Source organism: Peromyscus maniculatus, chromosome 4, assembly GCF_049852395.1.
Source record: "Peromyscus maniculatus bairdii isolate BWxNUB_F1_BW_parent chromosome 4, HU_Pman_BW_mat_3.1, whole genome shotgun sequence".
In the NCBI taxonomy this organism is placed as follows: Eukaryota; Metazoa; Chordata; class Mammalia; order Rodentia; family Cricetidae; genus Peromyscus; species Peromyscus maniculatus.
In genome coordinates, this window is record NC_134855.1 from 113505577 (window position 1) to 113521372 (window position 15796).

General features: G+C 42.2%; 1 protein-coding gene across 2 annotated transcripts in view; it reads left to right on the forward strand.

Moving 5' to 3' along the window:
• Plcb1 (phospholipase C beta 1) overlaps nucleotides 1-15796 on the forward strand; it is a 695339-nt gene that overhangs the window by 601495 nt on the left and 78048 nt on the right. For both annotated transcript variants that reach the window (XM_006983966.4, XM_006983965.4), the window contains exons 28-31: nucleotides 9102-9178; nucleotides 9280-9369; nucleotides 10200-10257; nucleotides 10845-10931. In XM_006983966.4, coding sequence (XP_006984028.1) covers nucleotides 9102-9178; nucleotides 9280-9369; nucleotides 10200-10257; nucleotides 10845-10931 — 312 coding nt within the window. The remainder of the gene's footprint in view (nucleotides 1-9101; nucleotides 9179-9279; nucleotides 9370-10199; nucleotides 10258-10844; nucleotides 10932-15796) is intronic.

Sequence of the window (15796 nt, forward strand, 5' to 3'; positions counted from 1 at the left end):
GCTGTCCTCAGAGCGGGATAGGTGCTGTCAGAGGGTGTGGGAGATACCACATGGAGGAACCACACTGAAGAGTGTGGAAAGCAACTGAGTCCTGTTTGCTGTGGGGTGGGAAGAACCGAAATCCTGGGAGAGGTGGAATGCTAGAATACATGTGTTCACTCCCTTCTGCTGAAGAAAAAAAAAAAAAAAAAAAAAAACACCTAAGCTGTAGAACTAGAGTAAAACAAACATGCATATGTGTCTCCAGATCAACACAGCCCTGTCAGGTTAAATGTCAAGCAACCATCTCAAAACGCTCGCAGTGTTTGTGAGCTGGGATGGAGTTTGGGTAAACCACTTACGAAGGCTTTTGTTAAGAAGGCTAAGACCCAGACTCCACAGATTTGGAAGCTCACAGCTTATTTCACGGCCATTTGGCTTCCGCAGTTCACACTCCGTCACCCTGCTTCCAACACGAATAGCACACTTTTCATTTCTAAATGTAATGACTGGAGATTGGTCTGCTCAAGAGCCTCTGACTGAAAGCTGGCCAGAGTGGCAGTTTTTTTTTATCTTTGGTGGTGAGTCTGAATGATGAGTGGGTTACCCAGGCTAACTTAGACAAATTCAAGTATAATTAAAAAGTCAGCAGGCCCCAGGTAAAAGGGTCATAAGGAAATTTAAACAGAAGTTATTTCATCTCCTAAAATGGCTTTGGGGTTAGAATTGCTTGGGTTTTACAGTTCAGAGATTAAGAGGCCATGACATCAATAAATTCCTAAACAAATATTCACTAAAAATAATAACATTAGCACAACATTCTGATAGACAAAGATAAATAAAGTATACTTAAGGAGTGTGTGACATAGAATTTCATTGTGCAAGGAGGTCCAGCCACAAGGATTTCTATGTAAATACTCAAAGTAGAAAATCTGAGAGGGAAAAGTACATTGTCATAAAATGAACCTGCCTTCCTAGGGGTGGTTTCTTTCTTTATTTTTTGTAATAATTTTTTTATTAATTGAATTTATTCATTTATTTTATGTCCAGACCACAGTTTCTTCTTCCTCCTTTCTTCCCACTACCTGCCCTGCCCCCCCCCCCAAATCCACACCTCCTCAGAAAGGGGCAGGCCTTCCATGGGCTTCAACAAAGCATAGCATATCAAGTTGAGGTAGGACTAAGCTCCTCCCCTGTACTAAGGCTGGGCAAGGCAACCCAATATGAGGAATAGGTTCTTGGAAACCAGCCAAAGGATTAGGGACAGGCCCTGCTTCCACCACTAAGAACTACACATATACATCAAGCTACACAACTGTTCCACATATGTAGAGGGCCTAGGTCTGTCCAATGCAGGCTCCCCAGCTTTGGGTCTAGAGTCTGTGAGTCCTATGAACCTAGGTTAGTTGTGTCTGTGGGTTCCCTTGTGATGACCTTAACCCTTCCCCTAGCTTGTACAATCCCTTCTCCCTCTCTCCAACAGGATTCTCCAAGCTCTGCCCAGTGCTTCGCTATGCATCTCTGCATTTGTTTCCATAAATCACTGGACGAAGGCTCTCTTATGCAATTGGGGTAGTCACCAGTCTGAAGCCAATTCAGGCTACCTATCCACTATTGCTAGGAGTCTTAGCTGGGGTCATCCTTGTAGATTCATGAGAGTTTCCCTTGTACCAGGTTTCTACCTGACCCCAAATGCTCCCCAATCAAGATATCTCTTTCATTATTCTCCCCCTTCATCCTCCCCACCCAACTCAAACCCTCATGTTCCCCAGTTTACCAAGGAGATCTCTTGTATTTCTCCTTCCCAGTTCACAGTGAAAAGTCACTAGAGGGGCTTTGATGCTTACCAAGTACTAATGAAAGAGACACTTCTCAGGGAGTTGGTGAAAGAGGAAGGGACCTGTATGTTGACGCTGTATTTTGTCCATTTCCTCAACCATCTTTCTTAGAGAGACTACAAATATGATCATTTCTGTCCGTACATTGTTTATTCTCTTTGATTCAGCATCAGGGAATTATTTTCTTCTGTGGAAAAATTTTCCCTTCCTCCAGTGACTAAATTTAGTTCAGAGTTGAAAACAAGCGTGAAATTCTATTCTCCAGGGCTTTAGGGTTTTTTTGTTTGTTTGTTTGTTTGTTTGTTTGTTTTTTGGTTGGTTTGGTTTTGGTTTTTTGATTCTTTAAATTGTTTGGACATTTATCTAGGGGATTGCCATGAATAGTAAACAAATAAAGTAAAAAGATGTGTATTACTTTGAGAAAAGAGGAATTATATCAAAAGTTAAACTTAAACATCATTTGCAGAATTCCAGATTACCCATGTGTATTCTTGGTTTATTTCCTAGGAACTCTAAATCTTTGTTCCATTTCTACCTATAATTGTTCTTTCCTGATGAGGCTTGTAACTAACACACTTAACTCCAAAAGTTAATGCCCTCTGCTCTTAGGTCAGTGCTTACAAAGTCAGCACTTCAAAAGTGCTTCTGCTACTATAAAGACCTCTCCTTGGGGTCATGTGTTCACATCTCATGCAATGAAAACTTTGGACCAAAACTCAATTTCCTTCATCTCATTTGGGGAGCTGTGGAGAAATTTTTAGGGTTTGTTATCGTTAATGTTTGTTTGTTTTTGTCAGGTTTATCCAGATTGCAAGAACTAGAAACTTACACTGGACTAACTTGAGTAATAATATATACTAGAAGAAAATGAACAGGATACAATCATGTAAGAAGTATTATAGAAATCTAAGGAGGGGAATTGACAGAGATATATCCAGAAATAGTCTCTTGTACTTCCTGTAGTCCTCCTGTGATTGTTCTCACTTTCCCCCTTTCTCTGTTGTTTCTGGCTAGTCTTAGTATCATCTTACTCAGAATGGTAGACAAGACAGGGTTTTCATTTATTTCTCCATTGACCTATAGGTGAATCTTGGGGAAAAGCCTTGGTAGGGCCATATGATTGGGCAGCCATGCTACCTTTAGAGAAGTCACACATGGCTAGAAATCAAGTTATAATTAAATCAATGATCTCCTTGATCAATTACTTTGGCCAAAAGATGGAGGTTGAAGTATAGAGCAGTTCCTATGGGAGCCAAACATGAACCAGAAAGCAGAATAAGCCCTTCAAGAGAGACAGTGCTGGATGAGAAAGCACAGATGGGCCCAAGCTTTCTCTTGATGAGGTAGAAAAGAGACTGTAGCTGACGTTTTCCTGGTCCTGCCTGACTCCCATGGCCCTGTGGCCACTTGGACCCAAGTAAACACACAGAGGCTTATATTAATTAAAACCGCCTGGCCATTAGCTCAGGCCTACCACTGACTAGCTCTTACATTTAAACTAACCCATAGTTCTTATTTATGTTTAGCCACGTGGCTTGGTACCTTTTCTCAGTTCTGCCTTCACTGTGTCTGGCTGGCGACTACTGACTCAACCTTCCCTTTCCCAGAATTCTCCTCTCTGCTTATCCCGCCTATACTATACTTCCTGCCTGGCTACTGGCCAATCAGCATTTTATTTATCAACCAAATCAGAACAACACACATTCACAGCATACAGAAAGACATGCCCAGCACTTTCCCTTTTCTTTTTTTTTTTTTTTCAGAAAGGAAGGTTTTAACTTTAACAAGAGATCTATTGTATATGCACATATATCATCTCAAATCCAGGCACTAACAAACTTGTGATAGTGTGTACACTGCCACCTGGAACTTAATTGGGCAAACTTTAAATAAAGATAAGAATGGTTGAGGCAGAGCAACACAACCCAAGGTAGCTCTACAATCATGGGGGTGATCTCTATTTGTGCTGACTTGTTCACATGGGAATATCACTGAAAAGGTAGAATAACGTGAAGAAAAAGGTATGCACAAAGGTCTGTGCAGACAGTTCTGGAAACAAACTACTGCCTTGTTTATTGAGGTATGATGAATGCCGAAAAAGAAAATCTATAAGTCGAAAAATTATCTGGGGACGGGTCCAGTTAAGTCTTGGAGACATTTACGAAGGGAAGATATTTAGGCTGGAGTAGAAAAGCCAAAGAAAGACTCCAGACAGGAAAGAGATGCTGGCAAGGTAAAGACTGCAGTTTGTAGACATGTGCAAAAGGGTTCCTGTTACCAGAAAGCTGTGTGGTATGAGGAATTCACAGGTGTCTGTGATTTGCTGGATGTTTTCTACCCAAGAGGGTAGTGTAGCAGGAATCTTAAAAGTTCTTATTAATAAAATCAAACCTGAGCCAGATATTGGGGTGAATACTGGAAGATCAGATGCAGAACAAGCCACAGCTAACCTCACCTGGCCAACTTCTCAGCTGGTCTTGTTTCCTCAGACTGGAAGCTTCTGTGTCCTCATCCCAATGACTCTCAGCTGAACTGCTGCTCAGAAGCCTGAAGCTTAACCAGCCAAATGCTTAACCAGGCCAAATGCTACTAGTTTCTGGTCCTCATGTCTTATATACCTTCCTGCTTTCTACCACCACTCCCTGGCATTAAAGGCGTTTGTCACCATGCCTGGCCGTTTCCAGTATGGCCTTGAACTCACAGAGATCCAGAGGGATTTCTACCTCTGGAGTGCTAGGATTAAAGGTGTGAGTGCCACCATTTTCTAGCCTTTGTATCTAGTGGCTGTTCTGTCTCTGACCCCAGATAAGTTTATTAGGGTGCACAATATTTTGGAGGAACACAATACCACCACAGGGTAGGAAAGGCCTTGTATACTTCTGAGCTGAATGATGACTCCTAATAAAAAGGAAAAGTCTTGTCTCCAGGGAGAGAGGAAGTCTTGGCTTACTTATGCAGATGCTGAGATGAGGATGTGGTAAAGCATCCACAGCTAAGGTTGATCAGGAGACAAGTTCAGATCTGAACTGAACAGAAGCCCCTAAGAAAGCTGAAGGAAGGAATAACTGTGGTAATTACTGTTGACATTGAAGAACAGATTTCTATGTGAGAGTAGTTACCCATTCTATGAAGTTTAAAGTAATTATTCCCAAAATGTGTGCCAAGGCACCCTCAGGCACAACACCAAACTCACAGAGACACTGTGAGACAGTTTTTATTTTTTATAGAAACAGGAACATCTGTTGGGAATCCTATGCAAATTACTAGCATTAAGCTGTTTGGACCTTACAGCAATTCCTCAAATTTTTTTTAGCTTAAAAGTATCATTGGAACAAAATATCACTGAGTTTCTAAAGGTTCTGTGAACCAGAAAAATTTAGGAATCTGTGAAATAATTAAAATTCTAAGAACTGAACCATAAGTTCAGCAACAAAGAGAGTTTTTAATGAAAGATGAGGTGAATTCCAGTATTTGAAGCAGAACTGAGGCAGTGTTTTAGTTTGCTTTCTGTTGCTGTGATAAAACACTGACCAAAGACAACTGGAGAAAGAAAGGGCTTGTTTGTGTGACTTACATGTCCCAAGTCATGGTCCATTGAGGGAAGCCAAGGCAAGAACTCACTCAGAGCAGGAACCTGGAGGCAGGAACTGAAGCAGACACTGTGGAAGAATGCTGCTTCCTTGCTTGCTCAGTTTTCACTGAGCAGGAGCAGCACTGCCTGCAGCGGATTGGACCCTCTCACATCAATCATTAATCAAGAAAAATGACGTCCATGCTTGCCTACAGACCAATCTGGAGGAGGCATTTCCTCAATTGGGATTCCCTCTCCCCAGATGACTCCAGCTTGTGCCAAGTTGACAAAACAAACAAACAAACAAAAAACCCACAACAGGTGGTAAGGTTGAGGAGGTGAGAAGGGGGTCACTGCAGTGCAGGAATCACTTGTCTTTCTTCATTTGTTTCATTTGTTTGCCTTGTGGTTTGTTTTGTGAGACAAAGTCTCACTGTATGCCCAGGCTGCCCTTGAATGGCTGACCCTCTGTCTTCAGATTGCTGGGATTAAAGGCACAAAGCAATGAATGGACTCACTTATCCAATTTAGAACTAGAACGAAGGAGAGTAAAAGATAGAACAAGAGCTCATGGGAGGATAGACGGAAATGTGGTTTTTGCACAGAGGGGGTTTATCCCATGCAGACAGGACATTTCAGAGAAGACCATGAAATGCTTTTTCAGGTAGAGAAGACATGAGGGGAGGAAGTAAAGAAATGCTATTTGGGATAAAAAAGACAAACCAAATTACGGATCTATGATATGGTATACGGTCTGTCAAGAATTGTGTGTATCTTCCCAGAGCTGTCTAAACCACCCTGGTGACAAAGATGAGGACATTGAATTCGAAGTAATGAAGAGAACGCAGACCAAGTTCCAAAGACCTTCAGACAGAGGCCAGACAAACTGAAATCGCCTCTTTAGTGATGTCAGTGTCTTCCTCAACAGTCCAGACAGGGCTTCTCAAATTCCAAGGTGCCCACTTTGTCCTGGGAATCTTGAGGAAGTGCAGAGGCTGAATTATTGGTCTAGTGGAGGGCCTGCCAGTTTTCATTTCTAATGTGTGTCCTTGTCATGCTGGAGCTGCTGATCCTAAGACACATGAGTAACAAGATCAATTCGGATGAGTCATCAGGCAGGCTTCTAGAACAGTACCAGGTCTATAAGTAGGTGCTTGATCAATATCTGTTGGGTTTGGGCTGAAATGAATAGTTCTCCACACAGTGGGAACAACAAAAAACAAGTTCACAGTGTCTGAGGACAAAGAGCCAGGGGAAGCCTGGGAGACTGTGGTACAGCCATGTTTGAGGACTTTCCCCAAATTCAAGTAAATATCAGAACTAAGTGGGTGCAAAGCCCAGGGGTCTCTAGTTTAGTAGCTTTGTTGGCTGATTGCCAAAGTGCTAAGGGTGAGGAGAATAGGCAGGAAGAAAGCAGAAAATGTCAGCGGCTGTTGAAATAATCCAGAAAATAAAATATTCTGGGATCGTGTGGATGAGAGATGAAAATACAGAAAGGGAAGTGTGACTGCTGTCAAATTCAAATGGGTGCCTGTGATACCCCAGGGACTGCCAAAGCACCCACACTCCCCGAGGAGGTCATGAAAACACTCATTCTCAGAACCAGACACCAGATACCTACAGTCCATAAGCTCAGGAACAAGGCCTTGTAATCTGCATTCTTCAGAAGTCTCCCCAAGAGAATCTGATGTACCCAAGTTGAGAATCTCTGAGCAATTTCTATGAAACACTTAGGGCAAATAGAACAGGAAAAGGATCCTCTATGGAAAGGAGTGAAGTAGTGAGATGACACTTGGTGTGGGTCCCTATAGAAAAAAAACAACAGCATTTTACATCTGGACAGTTTGATAAATGGCATGGAATGAAGCATGATTTCCTCAATTGTGGCAGCCATGCTCAGGCAGTCTTTTCCAAATGATGAAACAGGCATTCTGTGGCCCACATTCTCCTTGATAGCTGTTCAGATCGAACCCACTTCACATACAAATGCTCCAACTTTCATGTTTATCATGAATGAACATGGCTCTCTCTAAACTGCTGAAATCAATGCTGGGATTACAGACAGGAATGGCCACATCTGCCTTTTGCTATGGGTGCTGGAGATTAGAGCTCAGATCCTTATGCTAGAGAGTAAGAGTTCTACCTACTGAGTAGTGTGTGTGTGTGTGTGTGTGTGTGTGTGTGTGTGTGTGTGTGTGTGTGTTTCTTCAAGACAGGATTTCTCTTTGTAGCCCTGGCTGTCCTGGAACTCACTCTGTAGACCAGGCTGGCCTTGAACTCGTAGAGATCTGCCTGGCTCTGCCTCCCCAGTGCTGGAATTAAAGGTGTGTGCCACCACTGCCTCGCTCAAAGGACTTTTTAAAAACACCTTCTGAAACCACAGAGGTGAAGACCCCAGGATGAGGAGCCTGTCTGAATTTATTTTACAACATTTAGAGTGTTCTAAATATTATAAACAATCTGAATTATTTAAAGTACACAGAAGGGTATGTGAATATTACAAGTGCTACACCATTTAGCACAAGTCATCCATGGATTTGGATAAATGTGAAGGATTCCAAGACCAATCCTCCATGGATCTTGAGAGATGACTGACTTTTTACTATGATAAATACTACTTATGTAGTACTAGTCAGCTCATCTTGCTCTATATGTTTTTGGGACGAAAATCTTCACCTTGGAAATAGCAGTAGAGCCTCTCAAAGAAAGTCCCTGCCATATGGTTTATACTCCAGTAAAAGAGTTGAAGTTTTTTGCTCCACCCACCTGAGGTTCCACAGACTCTTGGGGTGGAATAAAGAGTGAGGGTTGATTGACATGAAAATTGACTTTCATGTAATTGACAAACATTCATTGGGCATGTTGAGAGCCATATGGAGTTCAAAGGATACAAAGATACAGTTGCTACTATCTTGAACTTTGGTTTGATAAGAAAGTGGATGCAGAACAATACAGCTGTTCCATTCACACAACCCAAGCTTCAACAACAGCACAGAAAAGCACTCCTGGTGTTCTTTATAGCAACTGAAGTTACCCCTGCAAGAACACTACATCCATTTTTGAGATAGGTAACTGATGTCATCCTAAAAGCAAGTCAACAAGAAAAAAAATATAGCCAGAAACCAGAATTCTACTGCACTGCTTTTTATAACTTCCATATACGTAGTACTTATTATTTTATTTAAGCTGTACACTACCTGCCGGAGGTAAATGTAGCAATGACTTAATTGTAATCAAGTAAATGTTGGTTCAGAAAAGGTAGAGCTTTGGCCCAAATCATACCTTTAAAGCTTATTACCCCTCCCTCATCTATATCCCTAGCCCCCAATTAATACTTTTTATATGTTACAGAATAGAGGTAAAACCCTAGGTCCACACTGTTAGCTGAGTTTTCACTGAGCCATGCTGCAGGAACTGGAATGGTAATCTACTGAATTCAATTCAGTTCAAGGAGAAAATCAGAAGGATACACACACACACACACACACACACACACACACACACACACACACATGTCACAAACAGATAATGTTATCCTTTAGAACCATGTCCTCCTTGCCAAAGTTAGATAGATTCTGATAACTCTAACAGCAGCTCAGTGTCCACTACAGATTGTCTGACTCCATGTGCTAGTGTTTGGGTTTGGAAGGGCAGGAACGGGAGCCTGTATCTGTGATCCTAGAAAACACCAAACTTGCATTTTCTCTCCCCAGCTTATCCAGAAGTTGACAGATGTTGCCGAAGAGTGTCAGAACAATCAGTTAAAGAAGCTCAAGGAAATCTGTGAGAAGTAAGCCTGCGTTCTCTCCCACTTGTCCTGAATAGACATGAGTGCATGGATTACAGATTGCTATTGGGTTTGTCTGATTTTTTCCCCCATTCTAACTTCAGAGAGAAGAAGGAATTAAAGAAGAAGATGGATAAAAAGAGGCAGGAGAAGATAACAGAAGCCAAGTCGAAAGACAAAAGCCAGATGGAAGAGTGAGTGGAAAGTAGCCCCCCTCCCTGCCTGGAATGATGAACTGTTGTCTGTTAGGGAACCAGTGTCTTAAGCAAAGGCCCCTTGGTAAAGTTTCTCTGCTACCACGTGATCCCTGCCTTAGTCACTGTTCTGCTGCGGAGACACCAGGACCAAAGCAACTCTTATAAAAGGAAGAATTGGGGCCTTGCTTACAGTATCAGAGGGTTAGCCCATTATCATCATGGCAGGAGCATGGCTGCACTCCAGGTGATGGAGCAGCAGCTGAGAGCTATATCCTGCTTGGCAAGGAGAAAGAGGGAGGGAGGGAGGGAGGGAGGGAGGGAGAGAGAGAGAGAGAGAGAGAGAGAGAGAGAGAGAGAGAGAGAGAGAGAGAGAGAGAGAGAGAGAAACCTAAGCTTGGCCTTTTGAAACCTCAAAGTCCATCCCCAGTGACACACTTCTTTCCGAGCCACACCTCCTAATCCTTTTAATCCTATGAAAGATTTTCACTCTTTGGTGACTAAGCCTGTGAGCCTATGCAGGCCAGTCTCCTTCACACCACTACAATCTCCACTGTGATGTTTTTACAATGAGCTCTCAATCAGGATCACTCTGGGCCCTTTAGAAAAAAATGTGAAGTGATCCCTTTTGGGAAATGGCTAAGTACCCAAAGTTGTTAGACAACCTTGGGGGCATCTAATAAAAACAGGGCCTATGCCTGGAGACACATACCACCACTGCCCCCACATACAGGTTGGACCTTCCTTTCAAGACTATACAATGATAGTAAAAACATAAAAGACTGGAATTCCAGCTGGGTTGGTATAATCTGTGGCTCATTTCCATTTAGGGAGAAGACAGAGATGATCCGGTCCTACATCCAGGAGGTGGTGCAGTACATCAAGAGGGTATGTCTGTTCACCCCGTCTCCTTTGCAACCGCCAGGCTTGTTGTGAACTTCTAGGAGGAGAGATGTGCCTTGCTGTGTCTACTTGTCACCAGCACTCAGCTGCTTTGTGATAATTCATAAAAGTGCACATGTTCTGGCTATTGAGAAGTATATGTATAAAAGATCGAATAAAAGGACTATAAAAATGGATGGGGGTGAATCACTGCCCAAGTTAGGAACCCTAAAAAAGTGACACAAAAGGGAGTTCCCAAAAGATCCCTTCATTGTTACTAACAGTGATAAAGGTGACATCCACGTCCAGGTCAGTCTTTAAACTTTTAGAAAATTTGTGTTGTGGAAATTTTCAGACAAAAACAAAAATGTGTGTCCACCCATCACCACCTCTTGCTGCCCTGGGTTCCCCTTACCTAGCTTCAAAGGGCAATTCTTTCCTGGAATACCAAATAATTGATGTCATAGACTTGAAAAACTTTGGGGTATTTTTTTTGTTGTTATTTTGCTTTGTTTCTTGTAACATGCATAAAAACTTTATTTCTTTATTGTTTGTTTCTTAATATGACTTTTCTTCTGGTAACTGTCTTACAGTTAGAGGAAGCACAGAGTAAAAGACAAGAAAAACTCGTGGAGAAACACAAGGAGGTCCGCCAGCAGATCCTAGATGAAAAGCCCAAGGTAAATAATACTGGACATTTGTACACCCTTGGCTCATTTGCTTTCCATGCAGTAAAAATAGCATCTCCTGGTTTACATAAGCACCTTGCACAACTTCTCAGGTCAATCCTTGCGTGTGAAACTCATCATTTTTGGTGGTAGTAACAATACAGCAATATTCTGCAAATATTCATCACCCACTGGCACTATCTAAAAAGTAAGAGTGCGTGGAACCCTCTCCACACATGTGGTTTTCAGCTAGTCTGATAAGTGGCTTGGGCAAGGGATTTTTAATCTAACTAACCAACTTCATCTTGTAATGCTGTGATATCCAACTCTGCCCAGCAGAGGACACCCTTCACCAAGATGGCCATGATCTTGACCCAACAAAATCTTCCATAAAGCAGGAGGAAAAAAAAGGAAATTTCTTTGCCCCCATAGCAACAGCTCATCAGTGCTGTCCTTTAAATTTTTATTGTAGCTCAGAGTGTAGCTCAGTGGTATTGAGAGTGCTCGGCATGTACAAGGTCCTGGGTTCAATTGAAAACAATAAATCAGAGCGGATTGTGCTTGTAGCTTATTGAAATTAGTTGGCTATAGACATCAAGTTGAATGAACTATCTGTAAATCAAGTATTTGTAGGTTAGCCAACAGCATTCAGTTCTAGAACGTTCTATCCATTTTCATTTATTGCTGGATGTTTTTCTCTGTTTTAAAAAAATATGCTTTTTAGGTTTGCCTGCCTTTTAAGCTATGGTTGAAAATACAGATTCTCAAAAGTATTGCCATTCCATCTAAGTGCTTATTGAGTGTGCAGAACTCGAGTGTTAGGTTTATTTACTTGTATGTATTTTCCCTAGTTGGCTTCGGAGAGGTTCCTCATACCTAGCTCTAAAATCATTTTCTGAATTATTTATGCTCTTCAGCCTTCATGTTTATTGTGTATGATAGTCACTTATATTTGTTATCTCTAAAGATTTAAGGCTTAGCCATATAAATCCTCAAGCAAGAATTGATAGTTACTGTGTATATTGTTAATTCTTCAGTTTCTCCTGTTAGTATCCAATTCAGATCAGCTTAGCCAGTGGCTCAGGCTGCTTATGCTAATACAGTGAGATACAGTTTAGTGTAACTTTAGAAATTGCCATACAGTAGTCTCCCTTTATATTGCTAGTCTCACTTTCTTGAGTTTCATTGCCCACAGCCATTCATGGTCTAAAAATATTAAGTGGGAAATCCAGGGAGTGAACAGTTCATGATGTCCTAAATTGCACAACTTTGTGGCCAACTGATGAAACCTTAAGACACTGTTTCAGCCACTCTGGGTGTGCAGTGTCTCTCTGTCCAGCACAGCCACACAGCAGCCCTCTCTGATGCAAGATTCACTATCTGGTGTCACAGTGTTTGTGACCGCTTTTTACTTTATAATGGCTCCAAAGCACAAGAGTCATGATGCTAAGGAGCCCCTGAGCTGAGGACATTAAATGGCAGATTAGCTTTGGCATTTTGTGGCTTCGGGGCATATTGGGGGAGGGGGCACTGTATTTTCTTTCCAGAATCTATCTTACTCATGTGCTCAAGTATTTTAAATAACAGATCCAGATTTGACTAAAATTTAAGAAAAATATGAATTAGTCAGAAGTATATATATTCAGACACATACATTTTCAAGCTCAGCATCTAATGCTGGATATGTCATCACTTTCTATCCTGGTGTAATAAGATTTGTTTATGGCGAGCCTCATAGCCAGTTTTAGACCTCTAAGAACCCTTCATGACAACTACTGTTACTTTGAGTTTTGTTTGGCTTCTGAGCGTGTGTGTGTGTGTGTGTGTGTGTGTGTGTGTGTTGTTGCTTTAACATTGTAAAATATTTCATCATAGATCAAATGCAATGCATATATGTTAAAATTATATAATTTACTTTAAGTAACTCATAGATATTATATGTATGTTCATTCATATGTGTGTAGGTGCCCATGTGTGCGTGCATGTGGAGGCCAGAAGATAATTCCTTACATGCTATGTTTACTGTTTGAAACAAGGTCTCACACTAGCCTGAAACTTGCCCAGTAGATGAAGCTGACTGGCTCGGGACTCAGGGGTCCATTTGCCTCTCTCTCCAATGCTGGGATTGCAAGGGCATGGCACTGCACATAGATTTGTTTATGTGTGTAAGCTGCACAGATTCAACTCATGTCCTCATGTTGTAAGGGAAGCACTGATTGAGCTATCTCTCTAGCCCTCAGTGTGTGTGTGTGTGTGTGTGTGTGTGTGTGTGTGTGTGTAAACTCAGATTCCTTCTCCTTCAGCTTCCCCAGTGCCAGGAGTATAGACGTATACTACCACACATGTGACTGGTCTATGTCACCATGATTAAAATCAAATTAAGTAAGTAGTTTTGAAGCGCCTTAAAGTTTCTTCACTGGATACAACCAAACATTAACGTGACTAATAACCTTTGTCAACTTATCTGTCAGAGTCCAGTTTTCCAGAAAATCGAATTAACCTGCCTAGCTTCTTCACATGCATAGATAATCCCATTAACTGGGGGCTGGAGACAGAAGACTGAAAGATCATGGCCCACCTGGGCAATATAGTGAGGCCAGGTTTCTAACTAACTAACTAGATAAATAATTATCTTAAACAGTGACAACTTCATAAGTGACAATATTACTGTCTGAGTAGTGTCACAATTCTAAGGATGGAGGCACAGTTCTAGGGATACTGTAGGTACTGTATTAGTAATTTTCCTGTTGTGATAAAACACCATGACAGAAAGCAACTTGCAGAAGAGTATATTTTGGCTTACTATTCCAGAGAGATAGAGAGATAGAGAGAGAGAGAGAGAGAGAGAGATAGAGAGAGAGAGAGAGAGAGAGAGACAGAGAGAGAGAGAGAGACAGAGAGAGAGAGAGAGAGAGAGAGAGAGAGAGAGCATAATGGCAAGGGAGACAGGGCAGCAGGTGGCTGGAGCAAGAAGCTGGCTGAGTGTATCTCCACCCACAGGCAGGAAGTAGAGAAAGAGAGAACAGGAAGTGGGTTGAGGCTTTAAGCCCTCAAAGGTCACTCTCAGTGATGTACTTCTACCAGCAGGGCTCTATGTCCTAAAAGTTCCGCAATCTACCCAAACCGTGGTACCAACTGGGGATCAAGTGTTCCAATACGTGAATCTGTGGGGGACACTTCTCATTCAAACCACAGCAAGTGAGCAGCCAGTTCTGGGGATGGGTAGCCATTTCTAGGGATAGCTGACCACTTCTAGGGATGGTTAGCTAGTTCTAGAGACAGGTAGCTAGTTTAGTGGCTCAGCAACCCCCCTGACAGTCAGCATTTTCAGAATTTCAGTGTTGATGTTTGCTGCCCTCAGACTTTAAAGGCGATGACAAGATGGCTGCTGAGGCTCCCGCATCATCATCTTACGTAGAACCATTCAAAAGCAGAGAAGGAAATACCTCCGACTTTATGCCCTTCTTAAGATTGGCGGAAACCTTCCAGAACCCCCCAATCCCCTCCCCACCCAACCCCCCGACACACAATAGATTTCTCATCTGCTATAATGGAACCACATTCTGGTTCCTAAAGAAATCACAAGGAAGAGAGTGTAATATTGATGACTGCCTTAGAGTGACTAGGACTCATTCACAGAGGTGGGGGAAGTTCAGCTCCTTGGTTCTGTGGTCGCCAGAAACCAAAACACAACGGATGCTTTCTCATCGAATACTGAACAAATAGTAATTGGGGGTGGTGAGCAATTTGTGCTACAACTATGTATTTAGAGGCTTTTGTTTCTTCTTTCTTGGCTCCTTAGAAAAGATCTAAAGTGTTCCTAGGAATTCTTAATCGCTCTCGTGTCTTTATTTCTTAGTGTAACTAGGAACCACAACACACTTTCTCTTTCATCTGTGAGGCTGTTCTTGTGGCCATCGTGTTGTAAGTGGATTTGAAGGTAGCCCTTGAAGGTTGTTGGTTCCATGTCAAGCCAAATCATTTGTTGAAGGGTGTTCTTTGAAGCTTAAGAATGTGTTTTTTATAGCTATTACTTCGATAATAAAACAAGAAATCACATGTGAAGTCAGCCATGGTAGCTCACATCCTTAATCCCAGCACTTGGCAGGAGGAGGCAGGAGGATCAGGAGTTTTTTAAGTCATCCTTGGCTCCATATCAGGCTTGAAGCCATACATGTAAGACACTGTCTCCATCAAAACAAAATCAATCACATGTAGTCATATTGTATGATACATAGCAAACGAAAGAAAAGGATAGCAGAAGCAAGAAGGATGTCAGTCACCGGTCTGCCTCTGGGACACAGTTCCAGAAATGATCAGCTTAAAAGGGGACAAGGTTTATTTCCACTCACAAGCTCAGAGGTTTTAGTCCCATGTTGTTTGGCCCTGTTCCATTGGGCCAATAGTAGCACACCATGTCGTGGAAATAGTACATGGCGGAGGAATTGTGTTCATGTTCAGCAGCGAAACCTGAATCAGTGAGAATAGACCTGAGTCCCAATGTTTTCTTCAAAGGCAAATTCCTAGTGAGCTCATGTCTTCCCACTAGATGCACTTAAAAAAAAATGAGACAGGGTCATTCTGCAGCCTAGACTAGCTTAAAATCGCAGTGGTCCTCCTGCCTCAGCCTCCACGTTACTGTTTAAAGGTATGTAAGGTACCATGCCCAGCCAGGCCTCACCTCTTAAAGGTCCCACCAACTCCTTGGAGCACTTGGTACATAGACCAAGCTTTTGTTCATGGGCCTCTGGAGGACACTTCAGATCCAGACTTGCAAGTAACAGAAGTAAGTAGTGGAGGGAAATGGCACAATCAGGTGTGAGATGGGAACAGAAGCACAGGACACCAAGTGTAGACTAGGAAAGGCCAGGGTGACT